Source organism: Oryctolagus cuniculus, chromosome 6 (assembly GCF_964237555.1).
Source record: "Oryctolagus cuniculus chromosome 6, mOryCun1.1, whole genome shotgun sequence".
In the NCBI taxonomy this organism is placed as follows: Eukaryota; Metazoa; Chordata; class Mammalia; order Lagomorpha; family Leporidae; genus Oryctolagus; species Oryctolagus cuniculus.
The window spans coordinates 27,161,261-27,177,562 of record NC_091437.1 but is presented as its reverse complement, the minus strand read 5'-3'; the positions used below and the strand labels follow the sequence as shown (position 1 = coordinate 27,177,562).

The 16,302-nt window shown below is 49.5% G+C and overlaps 1 protein-coding gene across 7 annotated transcripts in view; it reads left to right on the top strand.

The window, feature by feature from the left end:
• The window catches only part of DNAJC18 (DnaJ heat shock protein family (Hsp40) member C18), a 30,782-nt gene extending 20,807 nt beyond the window's left edge, over positions 1 to 9,975 (top strand). For 4 of the 7 annotated variants that reach the window (XM_070076192.1, XM_070076193.1, XM_017341089.3 and 1 more), the window contains exons 8-9: positions 1,889 to 2,154; positions 6,856 to 9,975. In XM_070076192.1, coding sequence (XP_069932293.1) covers positions 1,889 to 2,154; positions 6,856 to 6,980 — 391 coding nt within the window. In that variant the 3' untranslated portion in view covers positions 6,981 to 9,975. Of the gene's footprint in view, positions 1 to 1,888; positions 2,155 to 5,187; positions 5,283 to 6,855 lie in introns of all 7 variants that reach the window. The other 3 variants (XM_051843432.2, XM_070076195.1, XM_002710248.5) reach the window with 3 other exon arrangements.
• Positions 9,976 to 16,302: the final 6,327 nt, after the last annotated feature.

Below are 16,302 nucleotides of genomic sequence, written 5' to 3'. Positions count from 1 at the left end.
TGACCCAAATGCTTGGGCCCCTGCACCCATGTGGGAGACCCGGATGAGGCTCCTGATGCCTGCCTTTGAACTGGCCCAGTCCTGGCTATTGCCACCGTTTTAAGGAATGAACCCAAAGGTGGAATCTATCTCTCTCTAACTCTGCCTTTCAAATAAATAAATACATTTTTTAAAATAAAGTAAAATAAAAAAATTATTATTATTTTTTAGTTTGAGAGGCAGAGAGCTCCCATCTACTGGTTCACTGCCCAAATACCTGCAACGGATAGGAGAGGGGCACAAAGTTGTGAGCCAGGAACTCAGTATCTTCCTCAATCCCATGAGGTGGCAGGAACCTAAACACTTGAGCCATCAGTGTTGCCTTCCCAGGAAGCTGGAATCCGGACCTGGAGCCAGGGAATCAAACCTAGGCACTCCAATATGAGATACAGGTTCTAAGCAGCATCTTAACTGCTAGGCCAAACACCTACCCCTGAAGTACTTTTTATATGTCCTAAAAATTGATTCTAGATTGGCATAAGATATTTAGTTTTGCAAATAGTTTACTGTAACATTAATCAGTACATTCAACCAACATTTACAAATAGTCTACTTTGTCAGATACCATGTGAAGTCCTATATAACATACCAATTATTATTTTTTAATCTTTTTAAAAATATTGTATGTACTTACTTAAAAGGTAGAGTTACAGATAGAGAGTGGGAAAGACAGAGAGAAAGGTCTTCTATCCGCTGGTTCACTCCCCAAACATCCGCAACAGCTGGAGCTGGGCCAATCCGAAGCCAGGAGCCAGGAGTTTCTTCCCAGTCTCCCACACCAGTGCAGGGGCCCAAGGACTTGGGCCATCTTCTAATGATTTCCCAGGCCATGGCAGAGAGCTGGATTGGAAGAGGAGCAAATGGGACTAGAAACGGTGCCCATATGGGATGCTGGTGCCGCAGGCGGGATTTTAGTCCACTGTGCCACCACGCCACAATGCTGGCCCCAAGAATTATTTTTTTGAATATCCAGAATTCTACTTTTAGCATAAAAATCAGTATAAGGAGTAGGTTTTGTTGTACAGTAATTTTAGCAGCTGCTTGGGATTCCCACACCGTATGTCATAGTGCCTGGTTTAAGTCCTGGTTATTCCACTTCTTTTTTTTTTTTTTTTAAGATTTATTTTATTCATATATTTAAAAGGCAGAGTTACAGACAGAGATAAAAAGAGGCAGAGTGAGATCTTCCATCCACTGGTTCACTCCCCAAATAGCCACCAACGACTGGGGCTGGGCCACAAGTTCAGGAGCCAGGAACTTCTCAGGGTCTCCCATTTGGGTTTAGGGGTCCAAGAACTTAGGCCATCTTCTGCTGCTTTTCCAGGAGCGTTAGCAGAGAGCTGGATTGGAAGTGGAGCAGCCGGGACTCCAACCGACATCCATTCGGGATGCTGCTGCTGCAGGCGTGACTTAACCTGCTCTGCCGAAGTGCCGGGACCTACTTCACTTCTTATCCAGCTTTCTGCCAGTGCATCCTAGGAGGCAGCAGGCTCAAGTCCCTGGGTTCCTGCTACCCATGTGCGAGACCTGTAATGGAGTTCCAGGCTCCTGGCTCGGCCCTGGATATTGCAGGCATTTGGAGAGTGAGCCAGAGGATGGATCTTTCTTTTCCTCTCTTTCTCACTCTCTGTTGCTCTGCCTTTCAAATGAATGAACTTAAAAAAAAAAATACATGAGAGGTTAGTCCTCTAAAAGTATAAACTATATATGGTGAAGCTAATTCACAGTATGAACATGCTTACATGCTTATATAATATTGATAATGATGATATTATACTTACTACTTTGTTAGGTAGATAACAAATGTTTAGGTGTACTAGAAAATGACATGCACATCTGTCTTATGCAGAGGCGATTGCGATAATGATTTCTGCGAGGCCGTACTAAAGGTGACACTGCCAAACATCACAAGCTCCCCTGAGTCTCCTGCTCCCTGTTTCAGGAACCTGGGCCACACTATTTCTAGAGAGACCCAGAACCTGCATGTGCCTTACTTTGTGGATAAAAACTTCGACAAGGCCTACAGAGGAGCTTCTCTGCGCGACCTGGAGAAGGCGATAGAGAAAGATTACATTGATTACATCCAGACGAGCTGCTGGAAGGAGAAACAACAAAGTAAGATGCTGTCAAGAGGGCTTTTGCTGGAGGCCATGATTCCCGGCCGAGGCTTCGGCAGCCTCCTGATCCCTCCCTCTCCAGGTTTCAGTTTATGTGAACAGAGAGGGGGCAGGGGCCCAGTCAGGACAGACAAACAAGGTGGGGATTTTATTGATAGGATACAGGTGACGGGGTGTGGAAGCCCTGGGAACTTTGGCCGGGCTCGGCAGCTGTCTTCCTTTGGTGTCGGCCTCTGCTCACCTGCCCCTCTGTGCTTCCTCAGACTCAGGTCTCACCACGGCGTCCTGGGGCTGCTGCCCACCTTGTTGCTCTCCTCAACTCCCCAGCCCCACCACTTAGGGTCCCCTTTCAACACCCAGGTTTCCCCTGGGACTTCTCAGAGCTACCCGGTTTGGTCCCATTTCCAAGTTCCACATTCCCTAGAGGGAAATCTCATTGCGCCAGCCTAGGGTTTTCTAGTCAAACCAAATGTTTAGAAATCACTGGCATTGAATCGGGTGCCCCCCGCCCTCACCTCCAGCTGACTGTGAACACACACAACAAAGTGACCTCCAGGGCTCCTTCAGCAGGGGTGAGCAGGCCTTCCACTCTGTTCCCTCTATGGAGACAGTGGGGTGACAGTGTTTGCCACTTGGCTTACAGCTCCAGTTGTCTCTAGGGAGTGCTGGCAGCAGGGAAGGCCCTGGCTCTCAGCCAGCAGCTTCACTTTGTATCTCCCTTGAATTACATACATACACACACACACACACACACACACACACACGCCCTGTTAGTAACTGCATCTTGTCAGACATGGATTTGTTTAACTTTTAAAAAATAAACTCCAGCTCATCTTTTAAAGCTTCTTACTGGGTATCACTTAACATCTCCCAGTGTCTGATAAAATTAGCTCTGTGGTCACAGTGCTGCTAAGCCTTCACTGACCATTCGAATACTCCTGACCCCACCCCCAGGCTAATCCCTCCTGTCCCTGTGCCCCTGCACTCTTAAAGCACTTTGTTCGTTTTGCTTATATAGTCCTGATCCCACAGTACCCGTGGCAGGTGCATGCCAGTCTCCCCTGTGGGGCTGAGGCCTCCTTGAGGACAAGACCATGTCTTACTGTGTTCCAGGCCCCTGGCACAGTCCTTGTTTCAGAACAGGTGCTCAACAAATGTCTTTAGACATTTCCAGGCCTGGAAAACAATGAAATGCTGAGGCCTTTGAATAACAGAGCAGGGCTAGTGCTCTAACCTTAACCCGTGGGGACCTTGTTCCTGCCTCCAATTCCTGTAGGGCAGAGCCCGGTGGCATCCCATGGTGCATTAGGGGTTGGTAGGCTGACTCTGGGATACAAGGGGGAACTAAACAGGAGGAGGGAATTTTCTCCTTTAAGTAAAAAAAAAGGGGGGGGGGTCAGGATGGACCCTCCCCCATTGTTAACTAAGTTTGACAAGGTTCAAGAGTCAGGAGAGAATTCTGGAGCAAGATCAAAGACTTACGCCAAAAAGACAGCATATATATGGATCCAAACTGGGTGGGCACTACTGGGTTTGTCCTAAGAGTCTCTAAATGCTCTGGGCCCTGGGAGGGTTTTGAATTTGTTGCTTCTGCAAGAACTGATGCAAATCTGCATGTCACATTCTTCAGACACATACACGTGCCCCCAGCCCACATCCTTGTCTGGCAGTAAAGCTGGAACTGTAGAGCCTGCAATAAGGACTGCACCAAAGGTGGCATCTAAGCTTCAGGCCTGGCTTCCCAGCTGGCCCTGCAGGTACTAATGAAAATCCAGTGAGTCAGCATGATTTGCAAACCCACAAGTTCCAAAGAGGGGTTATCTGCACACACCCCTTAAAAAGTCTATTTCTGGCATCTTAGTCCAGTGGCGGTGTGGAGCCTCCACAGCCCAGATGCCATCTGAGAACAAGCAGCCTCTGCTCTCCAACTCCAGCAGCAAGTGCCGCCAACAAGGTTAAATTTAGCACTTGAAAGTTGTAAAAATAAACCGCTTGAGAACAAAGTTCACTCTTGGCAAAATACCAGATGGAAACTTTTTATCAAAGTTAGACATTGTCTTTTTAAAATCTTTTATTTCTTTACTCTTAGAATGCTTAATCTGAGTGAATTTTTATGAGTAACCCTTTGCTGTGAACACTAATTGTCCTGTTTACCTCTTCTTAGCTGCATCTAGGTAATAACCCTGATGCCAGGAAAGCAGCCAGGCCCCTAGGCTGGGCCGGACAAAAGTTAACAGGCAGCAACTACTTCCTGGCCTGAGCGGCTGCACTGCCCTGAGATCCTGGCCCTTACCGGTTGATGCGCACTTCTTTGTATGCCCTCGAGCAGTGTAGCTGAGTGGGTAGAAGCTTAGGCTTTGGGATGGGGCTGGAATTGACTTCCTCCTGGAGTGGTTGTGTGGATTATAGGAGACAGGGTGTGTGGAACTCACAGTGTCTGGCATGGTCTACACCTGATTGCTGAGGGAGGCCAGGCTTAGTGTGGCTCTGCCCTGGACCGCATGCAGCACCTTGTCACGGAGCTGGTTCAGGAGGGGAGTTGGGGTCTGTTGGGGTCTCCCCGCTGTTGGGATTCTGATCTGGGCTTTTGTACAGAGCGTTCTGCGGAGAGGCGCTGGGACTTGTTTCCCTTGGCAATCGTAGTTTACCTTGAAGCCTCCATATTCTGCCCGCTCGTTATGCTGGCATTCAGGGCAAGGGGAACATTCTGCCAAGAAGAAAAGGTGTCCTCTTGATCCTGCCCCTCCCCAAAATTTTGTTAGTTACCTAGCGGTTACTGAATATTAACAGGATGTGTCAAAGGTAGCATATTCTTGGAGCTGACCCTGTGCTCACTGAAGGGCAGTTTGGAGAGAAGCTTCTTTCTAAGCATGGGTGTGGGGCTTTGGGACTCAGTGCCTGAAAAACTGACGTTGTGCAAGGTCCTTGTGTGGAGCGGGGTCTCTGGCCTGGTTTCAGCAAGCTTTATGAAAAGCAACGTGCCGTTCTGGGAGAAGCATTCACACGTGGGCAATTGGTTATCTTCCATCAGCTTGGTGCAGTGGTCTGCATGGAGACAGCAGGGAGAGTCACCAGTCCTTAATGTTTTTTGGAAGATGCTTCCAGGGAGTGAGGCATTTAGAAAAGGTCAGTGATCAGAAAAACCTATGGAAATGATTTCAAGAGAGGCAAAGCCACAGAACCTGTCCCAGCTACTGGTGTCGCTGTGACCCCAGAGGGCCAGGCATGGAGGGTTCTTGTGGAAGCCTCTTGTAGCACTCTCTTAACATGCCAGTGAAGCCGGAGAAGTGGAGTCACTGCCCAGCCCTGGGCAGGACGTGGGAGCAGAGAGCTTTCATTTGGGTGCGCCACAGAGCCCATCACCTGCAAGAGTGACTGTGCCAAGGCAAGCTCTGACCGGCAGGCACGGCAGGCCCTCTCGCCAGGGGGTGCAGCACATTGTCCTGGAGCCAGGGAGACCTGCTGCTCACTAAGCAACTGCTGGGCTAATGCCCAGGCTTCGCAGCCCACCGTAAAGGGAGGGTTGCCACACACATCCGCCCCTCACCCTGGAGTCCTGTTCTTGATCTGCACTCTGCGCCCTATTTGTAAATAGAAGCATTGTGAGCATTGTGAGCCGAAATGCCAGACGGTACTTTGTGTTGATAGAAACGGATAGCCATTGTTCCCCCGGGCTAACTATTAATTCCTGCTTCCAGGCAGTTTGCTGATTAATCAGACACCTGCCTCTTTTTCCACCATGAAAAACAAAATCTTTCAGCAAGGTGATCAAGAATGGATAGGCATATTTCAAAAATAGCATTTTCACAAAGCTGGTCCCATACACAGAGTAGCTGCCTGCTGGCTGGGGCTCTGAGAATCCTCCCACGCCATCCAAGCAGTCGCCCTGTTAATTCACAGCACGCCTCTGAAGGTGCTTTTCAGGCACTTCTCCCAGAGCACAGCTCGAAAACCTTACAAAAGGATGGAAACTAGAGGCAGCCAAACCACCATCGAGTCAGGAAATGCAGCCGAGATGATATGAGTATTCTGGTAAAAATAGAACGACCTTCTCCACCATGAAGAGAAAATGAAATTCATTTAGTCAAGGAGACAAAGGTCACCAGATCTGGATGATTTCACTTTTCAAAGAGCCCAGCTGCCTCTGGGCTTTGAGTTGGGGACCCCACAGGTGCCGAGGGAAGGAAGAAAGCCGCCAGCATCCTGGCCTTGTGTGGAAGCACAGCCACCAAGCTAGGCCATGTGTCACGTAGCATGTGTGAGCCGTGCGCCAGCAATGCAGGGGACAGACAAAGCAGCTGTCTTTGTTTCAGGTGACAGGAAGAGGCAACTGGCCTCCATTGCTCCCCCCACTGCTGTCTGGATGCCGTCGGTAAGAAGGCTGTGAAACCGTCTCCTCTTACTGCACACATGCAGCTTTCCCAAGCTTGCCACCAAATGCTTGGTTGATAAGAACTATGTCCAGCACGCTGATAGCAGAGCGCAGACGCTGGGACAGCAGGATCACAGGCGGCCTTTCATCCTCAGCCCTGGCAAAGTGCCCAGTACATGTTTCTTGACTAAATGAGTAAACGTTTCTTATATTAATTGAAAGAAAAAGCACTAAAGAAAGTAAAAGGAGCTTTGATTCCAGAAGTATGGGGATGCAACAAAGGAGCTCAAGTCTCTTAGTAAGTGGGTTCCCTCTTCTGTGTTTCAGAGTCGGAGCTGACGAACTTGGCGGGATTATACAGAGATGAACGACTGAAACAGAAAGCAGAGTCGCTGAAACTTGAAAACTGTGAAAAACTTTCCAAACTTATCGGCCTACGCAGAGGAGGCTGAGAAGATGATGCGCTTACGCAGGGCTGGGGTTTTGTTACTTGTTACCATTTATGTTCCTAATCCCATTTTATAATACAAAATTAGGAAATGGTGAACAGTTTACTATTAGCTAACTTTGTTGGGCAGAGTTGCAGGAGCTTCAGCCTAGAGCCAGATGTGTCACCACAGAACCCTTCCTGGCATTGGCTCCGGGCCCAAGGAATGGTTTGGCCAGGTTAAACCAATGGCCAAGCATTCGATTCAGTCCCCCTGCTCTGTGAGTGCAGCTCAGGGCTTCCCAGAGCAGAGCCATATGGTCTTTGTTTAAAATAAGTTTACTGAGGTCTCAGAACCCAGGCTTTCCTAGGCTTGGCCCAAGCCACTTACTAGGAGTCACTGACAACGTCTACCAAGCATTATTCCTTTCCCTTCATCAAAGTCATTCTGTCCCCCAGTCCAGCCTTCCCAACTGCTTCCTCCTCAAGTCGGTTTTCTAAGGGGAACATGGAGAAACTTCTACAGCCAGTAGTTTCTCCTGTCCCAACATCTGCTCACTTAGTACCATTAACAAACTGCGGGTTTGAGGTTCTTTTAGATCCTCACCCTCTCTCTGGCAGAAGCTCTAGAAATGAAAAACTATTGAGCTGTGAAACAGTGCAATGGACAGTGCCGCAACAGGAGGCGGGGCTGTGGGTGAGGGTGAAAGGTGAGACCGCCTCTCAGTTCCTCAGTGCAGGTTGCCCAGGCCATGGTAGAATGTTCTGTTTTGTCATTCCCTTTGATCTCATCATGTGGTGTCGTCACCCTTGAGCTGCACCTCTACACCCCCACAGAGGTAACAGTGTTGTTACCAGCCAGCCAGGCTGCTTGCTGAAGCCTAGCGAGAGGCAGACACACAGAGGCATCTGCGGCTGTGGGGTCCACCATGACCCAGCAATCATCTTGTGCTCTTTAGTTCATAACTGGAGTTGCTGTTTGTTCATTTAGTATTTACAGCTCTGTGAGGTTGATGCGTTATCTCTGTGTTCATGAACGAGAACATGGGCCCAGAAAGGAAGAATGGCTGACCTGTGTAGTGGCAGAACTGGATTGTAGTCTGGTTACTAGATGGAGACTGTGTAAGATCGTCCTCCTTTCCCAGGTGATTCTAGCGGACTGGCCAAGCAGCATCTCCCAGGGATGCCTCTGTCCCCTGGCCTGCTCCGCACCCTTGCTGTGGCAGCCCTCTGTCCCTCAGGAAAATGTCCCTGCTGGCCTTTAGGAAGCAGCACTCTGTACACAAGAGCAGCGCTTCCTCGGGGACAGGCAGCTCTTCCCACTGCTGAGCCGTGTGACTCCGGCCTCCCTGCAGGTCTGGGCTGCCCACAGCGTGCTGCATCTCCGAACACGGAAGGATCAGGAATGGCCATGGTTGACACTCCATGTTGTCGTCAGGTTGGGAGACAAGTTCCTGCTGGAGGAAGAGTCTACATGAAAATTGACTCCCAAAGGAGAGTTCCTCCTTTTGGATGCATAGCCGTGGTTTAGACCACAGCGTCTAGCTTCATTCAACACGTGGGTATTGCACAGGGGCCGCCTGGCTTCACAGGGCCTCCCTGACACCCTCTCTAGGTGACAGGGAATTTGCACTTTAAAATGTGTCCATGGGTCACACAGGCTCATGGAAGGTTGTTTCCTACACAACAGAAGTCAAAACTGTCCTCTAACCAGCCCCAGCCTCTGCTACAGGATGGGCCGTCATCAAACTGGACAGGTTGGGAGATCCTACTCTAGATGCCCATGAATGGGGAAGTCACACCTTTTTGCATTCCTGGCAGCGATGTGTTGTAATTAGGTGTGACAACACTAAACAGAGGTGATACTAATTCCATTCAATGTCATAGAGTTGTCTGTTTTTATGGCACTAATGGTACTGTTATCTATCACCCACAGTTTTTATCAAGTGAACTGTATTTGCTTTTGGTTAAAGGGTAGTTTAATCTATTTGGTACTATCCAGAACATTGCTTCACGTCCTTGGTTTTGTTTTAGATGCACTGTCCACATGGTGGTAAAATCAACTTTTGCCTCCTACTTCCATCCTTTGAAAGGTGTCCTGCAGTAGATAACTTCTTTAGGGAAGGCTTATTCTTGCGGTTGCAAATTGGCCATAGCTGTAGACTGTTCCTTTGAGCATGACTGCAGATTGGAGTTGTGTGATGGGAGCAGGCTAAGAAATAGGGCCTGAAGCCCGAGCAGAAACCGAAGTTGCTCTGCTCCACATGAGCAAGCGCACAGAGAGGAGGATGGAGTCCCTCTCCTCATGGAGAACTCTGCGGTGTGAGGCAACCCGGGTCCCAGGACAGCAACTCTGCAGTGCCTCTGCTGAAGCCTGGAGGTGTCCGGGCTTTCTTGATCAGCTCCCGACCTCACGACTTGGGAGAAGTGACCAGTAAGAAAGTGTCATTGCCATGCTTCCTGTTGGAGACTTAAGAATTACGGCAAACTCCCAACGCACTGGAACATGGGAGGCAGCAGCCTGGCCACACTATGTGCTACCCTCGTTTTCCTCCCCACACTCAGGACTGGCTTTGTGAGGAGGCACACTGCTGGGATTCCAGCAGGTTTCTGTTACACCTGACCACGTGTGCAAGTTTCTTTTCTCTGCATGCACTTCTCACAGGGGATAGCACTTAATTTGTATTTATTTTGGACTCATTTAAGGTATAAGCTTAGGATCCTAATATATTTATTTTTGGAAAGGGTCAAGTTACTGTACGTCTTATTTTTTTGAGCCTGCATTGTTGACTCCTTGTGCAGTGACCACCAAGGAACTATATACCCACATGCTAGATGTGGGTCCCATTATTTACATTGCATTCAGTATTGAAAATTAAAGATGTGAATGTTCTGTGACCAGAGTCAGGATGACACTGATGGTGGCGTAAGAATCCCAAAAACTCTGGTCCCCTGACCCATTGCATTCTGGATTGAGTGTATTTTAGCAAAGAAAAACATTAAATGATTTTATAGAAAAAGAATGGCTTTCCTGTTTTCCTGTGTTCCTTCACCTTTGTGGCATCCTGGGGCACCACGCGTCCTTGACTCCCTTGAAACCACGTCTTTCTAGCAAGGCTGTTGTACTCTGCTCTGCTCTTCCCTCATCTATCAGTGGAGTTATTTGTGTGTGCAATCATTTGCATTTGTAGATAGCACTAGTAGCATTACCAATGCCATAATTTCCATCAAATAACAGCCGCCACAGCATATAATAGTCGAGCCACAGATCAGACCTGCACTTAGCATCAGAAAATCAGGTGTCATCCCATTTCCTTGCTGGCTTTGTTCCTCATGGCCCATATTTAGGAAAGTCTTGACTTAAAAATCTAATACATGGGGCTGGGAGGCAGGCATATACATACATAATTTACATGACCCCAACTGGTCATGATACCTTGCATTTCATTTGGAGAAAAAGGTGGCATGAGATTGCATTCACCAAATATTGATAATTTACTATGTCTAGGCGGGCTGAGCTTTTGGGATAGGGCCCATGGAACAGGTGAGACTCTGGAGTAGACATCCAGTAGGGAAGCTAGGCTTTAGACAATGCTCCCCAGTGAAGCTGAGATCCTGCAAATCCCTACCAAAGGGAAGGCATCCTGAGGGGAGTGGAAGCAATCTGACGGAGACTTGTAATGCAATCACAGGCCGGCGCCGCGGCTCACTAGGCTAATCCTCCACCTTGTGGCGCCGGCACACCGGGTTCTAATCCCGGTCGGGGCGCCGGATTCTGTCCCGGTTGCCCCTCTTCCAGGCCAGCTCTCTGCTGTGGCCCGGGAGTGCAGTGGAGGATGGCCCAAGTGCTTGGGCCCTGCACCCCATGGGAGACCAGGATAAGTACCTGGCTCCTGCCATCGGATCAGTGTGGTGCGCCAGCCGCAGCAGCCATTGAGGGGTGAACCAACGGCTAGGGAAGACCTTTCTCTCTGTCTCTCTCTCTCACTGTCCACTCTGCCTGTCAAAAAAAAAAATAAAATAAAAAAATAAAAATATAAAAAAAGAACCCTGTCTCACTCACCTGCCCCTCCCCTCTTTGCTAAGTACCTCTCAGCTGTCTATCTATGAAGATATTAGGGTTTCAGCTCACACATCACATCTTCACAGAAGCTTTCCCCTTCACAGCAGCTTAGCCCAGACTAGGCCACATCGCCCTTTAAATTACTCACATTCATCTCTTTCTTAGTACTTGTCATATCTATAATATTATTTGAATGATGACATAATTTTGGATTTACTTGGGTGTTTATTTGATTATTGTCTGATTCCCTCAGTCTGGTTTTTCTGAGATGAGCCTTAAAGGGAGTGACATGCCATCTGTCATAGGATTCGCTCTAGAAATGGAGCAAAATGATTTTATTACCATTAAGGTGGAGGTCTGTGATTCCTTGGCCAAAGGATACAGCAGAAATGACAATCAGGCCTGTAAACAGGCCCCAGTGTTAAGACACTGGCATCTTCCACTTCCTGTCAGTTTGAATGCTTCCACTTAAACCCAGCCACTATGCTATGAGAAAGCCCAGGCATCCTATAGAGAAAAACCAAGACCTAGCTGAGCTCCCAGCTGATGGCACAAACTTGCCAGTCATGTTTGTGAGCCATCTTGAAGTAGAGCTTCTAACCCTCTGTAGAGTGCTCCCTGCAGATAATACACGGAACAGAGACGAGCCAGCGCCACAGGATCCTGCCCAAAATGCGGATTCATGAGCAAAGGGGTGGCACTGCGGTGCGGCAGCTTCAGCTACCACTTGTGACCAAGCACCCCATATGAGGGCCAGTTCATGTCCCTGCTACTCCACTTCTGACCCAGCTCTCTGCTGATGCTCCTGGGAAGGCAGCAGAAGATGGCCCAAGTACTTGGGCCCCTGTCGCCTCTATGGGAGACTTGGGAGAAGCTACCGGCTCCTGGCTTTGGCCTGGCCAGCCCCAGTCATTGCAGTCATTTGGGAGAGTGAACCAGTGGATGGAAGGTCTCTCTCTCTCTCTCTCTCTGTATATGTAACTCTGTCTTTCAAATAAATTAATCTTTTTTTTTTAAATTGTGGGTGGCTTGTTATACAACCAATAGATAACCACATCAACTAGGATGACACACTTGTGCAGGAAGACAGCCCTTCCTGGGCAGGACCACAGACCACTTTGTGATGTCATGTTATCCTAAGGTTCACTGAGGACATGTGGACATCATGAGTAGGAGTCTGTGGTGGGCCCCAATCAGAGAGACCTCCGTCATGTTGATGCTGGCATGCAGGTGCACATCTGGATCCAGGGATCGCTCTTGCTCCCAACCACTCATCTCCAAGGAACTAGTTCTGGAGCCTACTGGTCTCCAAGATTTTGTTTCAAACACACGAAGGGGGCCGGCGCCGCGGCTCACTAGGCTAATCCTCCGCCTAGCGGCGCCGGCACACCGGGTTCTAGTCCCGGTTGGGGCGCCGGATTCTGTCCCGGTTGCCCCTCTTCCAGGCCAGCTCTCTGCTGTGGCCAGGGAGTGCAGTGGAGGATGGCCCAAGTGCTTGGGCCCTGCACCCCATGGGAGACCAGGAAAAAGCACCTGGCTCCTGGCTCCTGCCATCAGATCAGCGCGGTGCGCCGGCCGCAGCGCACCAGCCGCGGCGGCCATTGGAGGGTGAACCAACGGCAAAGGAAGACCTTTCTCTCTGTCTCTCTCTCTCTCACTGTCCACTCTGCCTGTCAAAAAAAAAAAAAAAAAAAACACACGAAGGAGTGCCTGATCCCACCCAGGCTGGTTAACAGTGAATGGCAGGGCTGGCACTGTGACAGAGTAGGCTAAGCTTCCCTCTGCAGCACCAGCATCCCCTGTGGGTGCCAGTTCCTGTACTGGCTGCTCCTCTGGTGATCCAGCTCCCTGCTACAGCCTGAGAAAGCAATAGAAGATTACTCAAGTCCTTGGGCCCCCTGCACCCATGTGGGAGACCCAGAAGAAGCTCCTGGGCTTCGAATCAGCCCAGCTCCCACTGTTGGCAGCCATTTGGGGAGTGAACTAGCAGATGGAAGACCTCTCTCTCTGCCTCTGCCTCTCCCTCTATCTGTAACTCTGCCTCTCAAATAAACAAAATTAAAGAGAGAGAGAGAGAGAGAGAGAGAGAGAGAGAGAGAATTAGCGAATGGCAAGCGACAGCCATCAGTACCTCCTGAAAGACCCTGGGGAAGGAACACAGCTCATTGAGAGGGCTCGGGGATCACTGCCCCAGAGGAATGTGTGGCTTTGTCCAGGCTGATTCAACATTCACGCCTGGCAGACGAGAGGGCTCCGTGCGAGGCATGCCATCTACACGGCACCCTCGTGGCCTGTAACCGCACCAATACCTCTTCTCTTTTCAAGTCCGTGAACAAAAGCAAATTACTGAGCCTGGGACTGAAAAAAACGTCTGTGCAAACAGAAAAACAATGCTTGCTTGTGAATTCCAGAAACCGGCCTTGGGAAAGCCAGCTTAAGTTGCAAAAGTAACCTGGCCCTCCATGGCCAGCGTGCCCGGAGGTTTCAGTTCATTGCAAAAGGGGACGACACAGTACTTTCCCTTTTTCCGATCCCAGCCAAATAACATTTTGCAGCTGCTTAGTGTGCCGAATATCCTACTGTTTTCTCCCCAAGATGAAGTCCAGCTGTCAAGCCGCTTCCCGAGGAATACCATTGGCATCCGAAACAGGGTTTTCAGACCCACAACCAGCTTGAGGAACTGACTCAGTAGCCCAGCCCCCTTTACCGCCTCCTTAAAACCCCCTCACTGAGGACCATAGTTCCTGCGAGTGCTAATCTGAGACCCCCTCATCAATCCATCAACAGATGAAACTCTTTTACCTTCAAACCCTATCCTTTTTATTTTAGTAGCCACTAGTCCCAGGTGGCCATTTAAAAGTAAATTGGAAATAATCACTTTTTTAAAAAGTGTAAAAAGCAATTTCTCAGTCACATGAGTCACATTTCAAGCCTGGAATAGCCACATGTGGCTTAGTGGATGCCATGTTGGACAGGGCAGCTGTGGGACATTTCTAGTACTGCAAATTCTATTGAACTGAGCTGTCTCAGGTTCTTTGAGAGAGGTCAACAGGATGCCCTTGCCGCCAAGGACCTGAGATTAAAAGCAACAACAGAAAATCCAGAACAAGGGCTGCCACTGAGACATCCGCAGGGATGGTCACATTCGCCAGGCCACACATCCAGCCCAAAAATCCCCCACAGAACTTTAGAGAGTAGCCTGGGCAGCTTACCTCAACTTTCAGCTTCGCTTCCTGGTCACTGATGACATTTATTTTCCCCAAATTTCATTTAATAGTCATTTCCTGCTTGGTAGTACCAAATTTATCATTTTATCCATTATGCTCAACAAAAATTGCAGCACAGTATCATGGTTAAGAACATGGACTCCGGTCCAGTGCCATGGCATAGCAGGTAAAGTTGATGCCTGCAGTGCCAGAATCCCATATGGGCGCTGGCTGCTCCACTTCCAATCCAGCTTTCTGCTGTGGCCTGGGAAAGCCGTAGAAGATGACCCAAGGCTGGCGCTGCGGCTCACTAGGCTAACCCACCGCCTGCAGTGCCGGCACCCTGGGTTCTAGTCCCAGTTGGGGCACCGGATTCTGTCCTGGTTGCTCCTCTTCCAGTCCAGCTCTCTGCTATGGCAGAAGTGCAGGAGGATGGCCCAGGTCCTTGGGCCCTGCACCCGCATGGGAGACCAGGAGGAAGCACCTGGCTCCTGGCTTCGGATCAGCGTGGTGCGCCAGCCATAGCGGCCAGCTGGCGGGTGACCCAACGGGAGGAAGACCTTTCTCTCTGTCTCTCTCTCTCACTGTCTAACTCTGCCTGTCAAAAAAAAAAAAAAAAAAAAGAGAGAGAGACCCAAGCTCCTGGATTCTGATTCGGATTGGCACAGCTCCGGCTATTGAAGCCATCTGGGGAAGATTTCTCTCTCTCTCTGTGCCTCTGCCTTTCTGTAACTTTGCCTTTCAAACAACTCTTAAAAAAAAAAAAAAAAAAAAAAAAAAAAAAAAAAAAAAAAAAAAAAAAAAAGGCCGGCGCCATTGGAGGGTGAAACAACGGCAAAAGGAAGACCTTTCTCTCTCTCTCTCTCACTGTCCACTCCTGCCTGTCAAAAAAAAAAAAAAAAAAAAAGACTCCAGGGCGAATTTAGGGGAGTGAAACAGTGGGTGCCTCTCACTCCTCTCCTTAACTCTCCCTTTCAAATAAAGAAATCCGAATGCACACACAGAGAGACCCTGGAGTGAAACTGCCTGTGTCAGAACCCTGTTGTACCCACAGTTTACTAGTTTGGGTGGCCTTGGGCAAATTACTCATCTCACAGAGCCTGTCTTTCCTCATCTGTAGAATGGGATAATAGAGGCCCCCGCTGCAGCTCAATAGGCTAATCCTCCACCTAGTGGCGCCGGCACACCGGGTTCTAGTCCCAGTCGGGGCGCCGGATTCTGTCCCGGTTGCCCCTCTTCCAGGCCAGCTCTCTGCTGTGGCCAGGGAGTGCAGTGGAGGATGGCCCAAGTGCTTGGGCCCTGCACCCCATGGGAGACCAGGAGAAGTACCTGGCTCCTGCCATCGGATCAGTGCGGTGCGCCGGCCGCGGTGGCCATTGGAGGGTGAACCAACAGCAAAGGAAGACCTTCTCTCTCTCTCTCTCTCTCTCTCTCTCTCTCTCTCTCTCTCTCTCTCTGTCTCTCACTGTCCACTCTCCACTCTGCCTGTAAAAAAAAAAAAAAAAAAAAAAACCAGGGATAATAGAATACTTCACAGCGTTATTCCGAGGATCACATGAGATAGTCAAAACTGAAGAGGGCCGTGAAATACTGAACACACAATGTATGTTGGTTCTGAGTTCCACCGAACTTCATCTTATTTGGGTTTCCAAAAACCAAACAAAAAAAAGCCTTCGGTAGGGACTGCGGCAAAACCTCTTCCACACGGTCCCACACCGGCAGCTGCCTAGAGGCTGGCCCCGAGCATGAGGGCTCAAATCTGAAAGCCGTTCTTCCATCTTCCTTGCTTCAGCTTCGGGCCCCTCAGTACTAAGTGGGTACCAGGAGGCTGGAGGGCCACGCTAGGAGGGAACTAGGGGGCTGGGGACCAGAAAGAGGCTCGTAAAGTTCCGGGTGCTCGAGCTGCCTGAGCCGCCTTTTGCTTCCGGGTCATGCAGTTTCGCAGGCCCTGGAGAAGGCGTGTTGCCACCTCACACACACTTAAAGGAAGTACAAGCCAGGCCCTGCCTGCTCCTCAGGACTGCGTGGGAAACAGAAGACACACAAATTCCCTACAAACGTCAGTTCCTAAGCGTTGT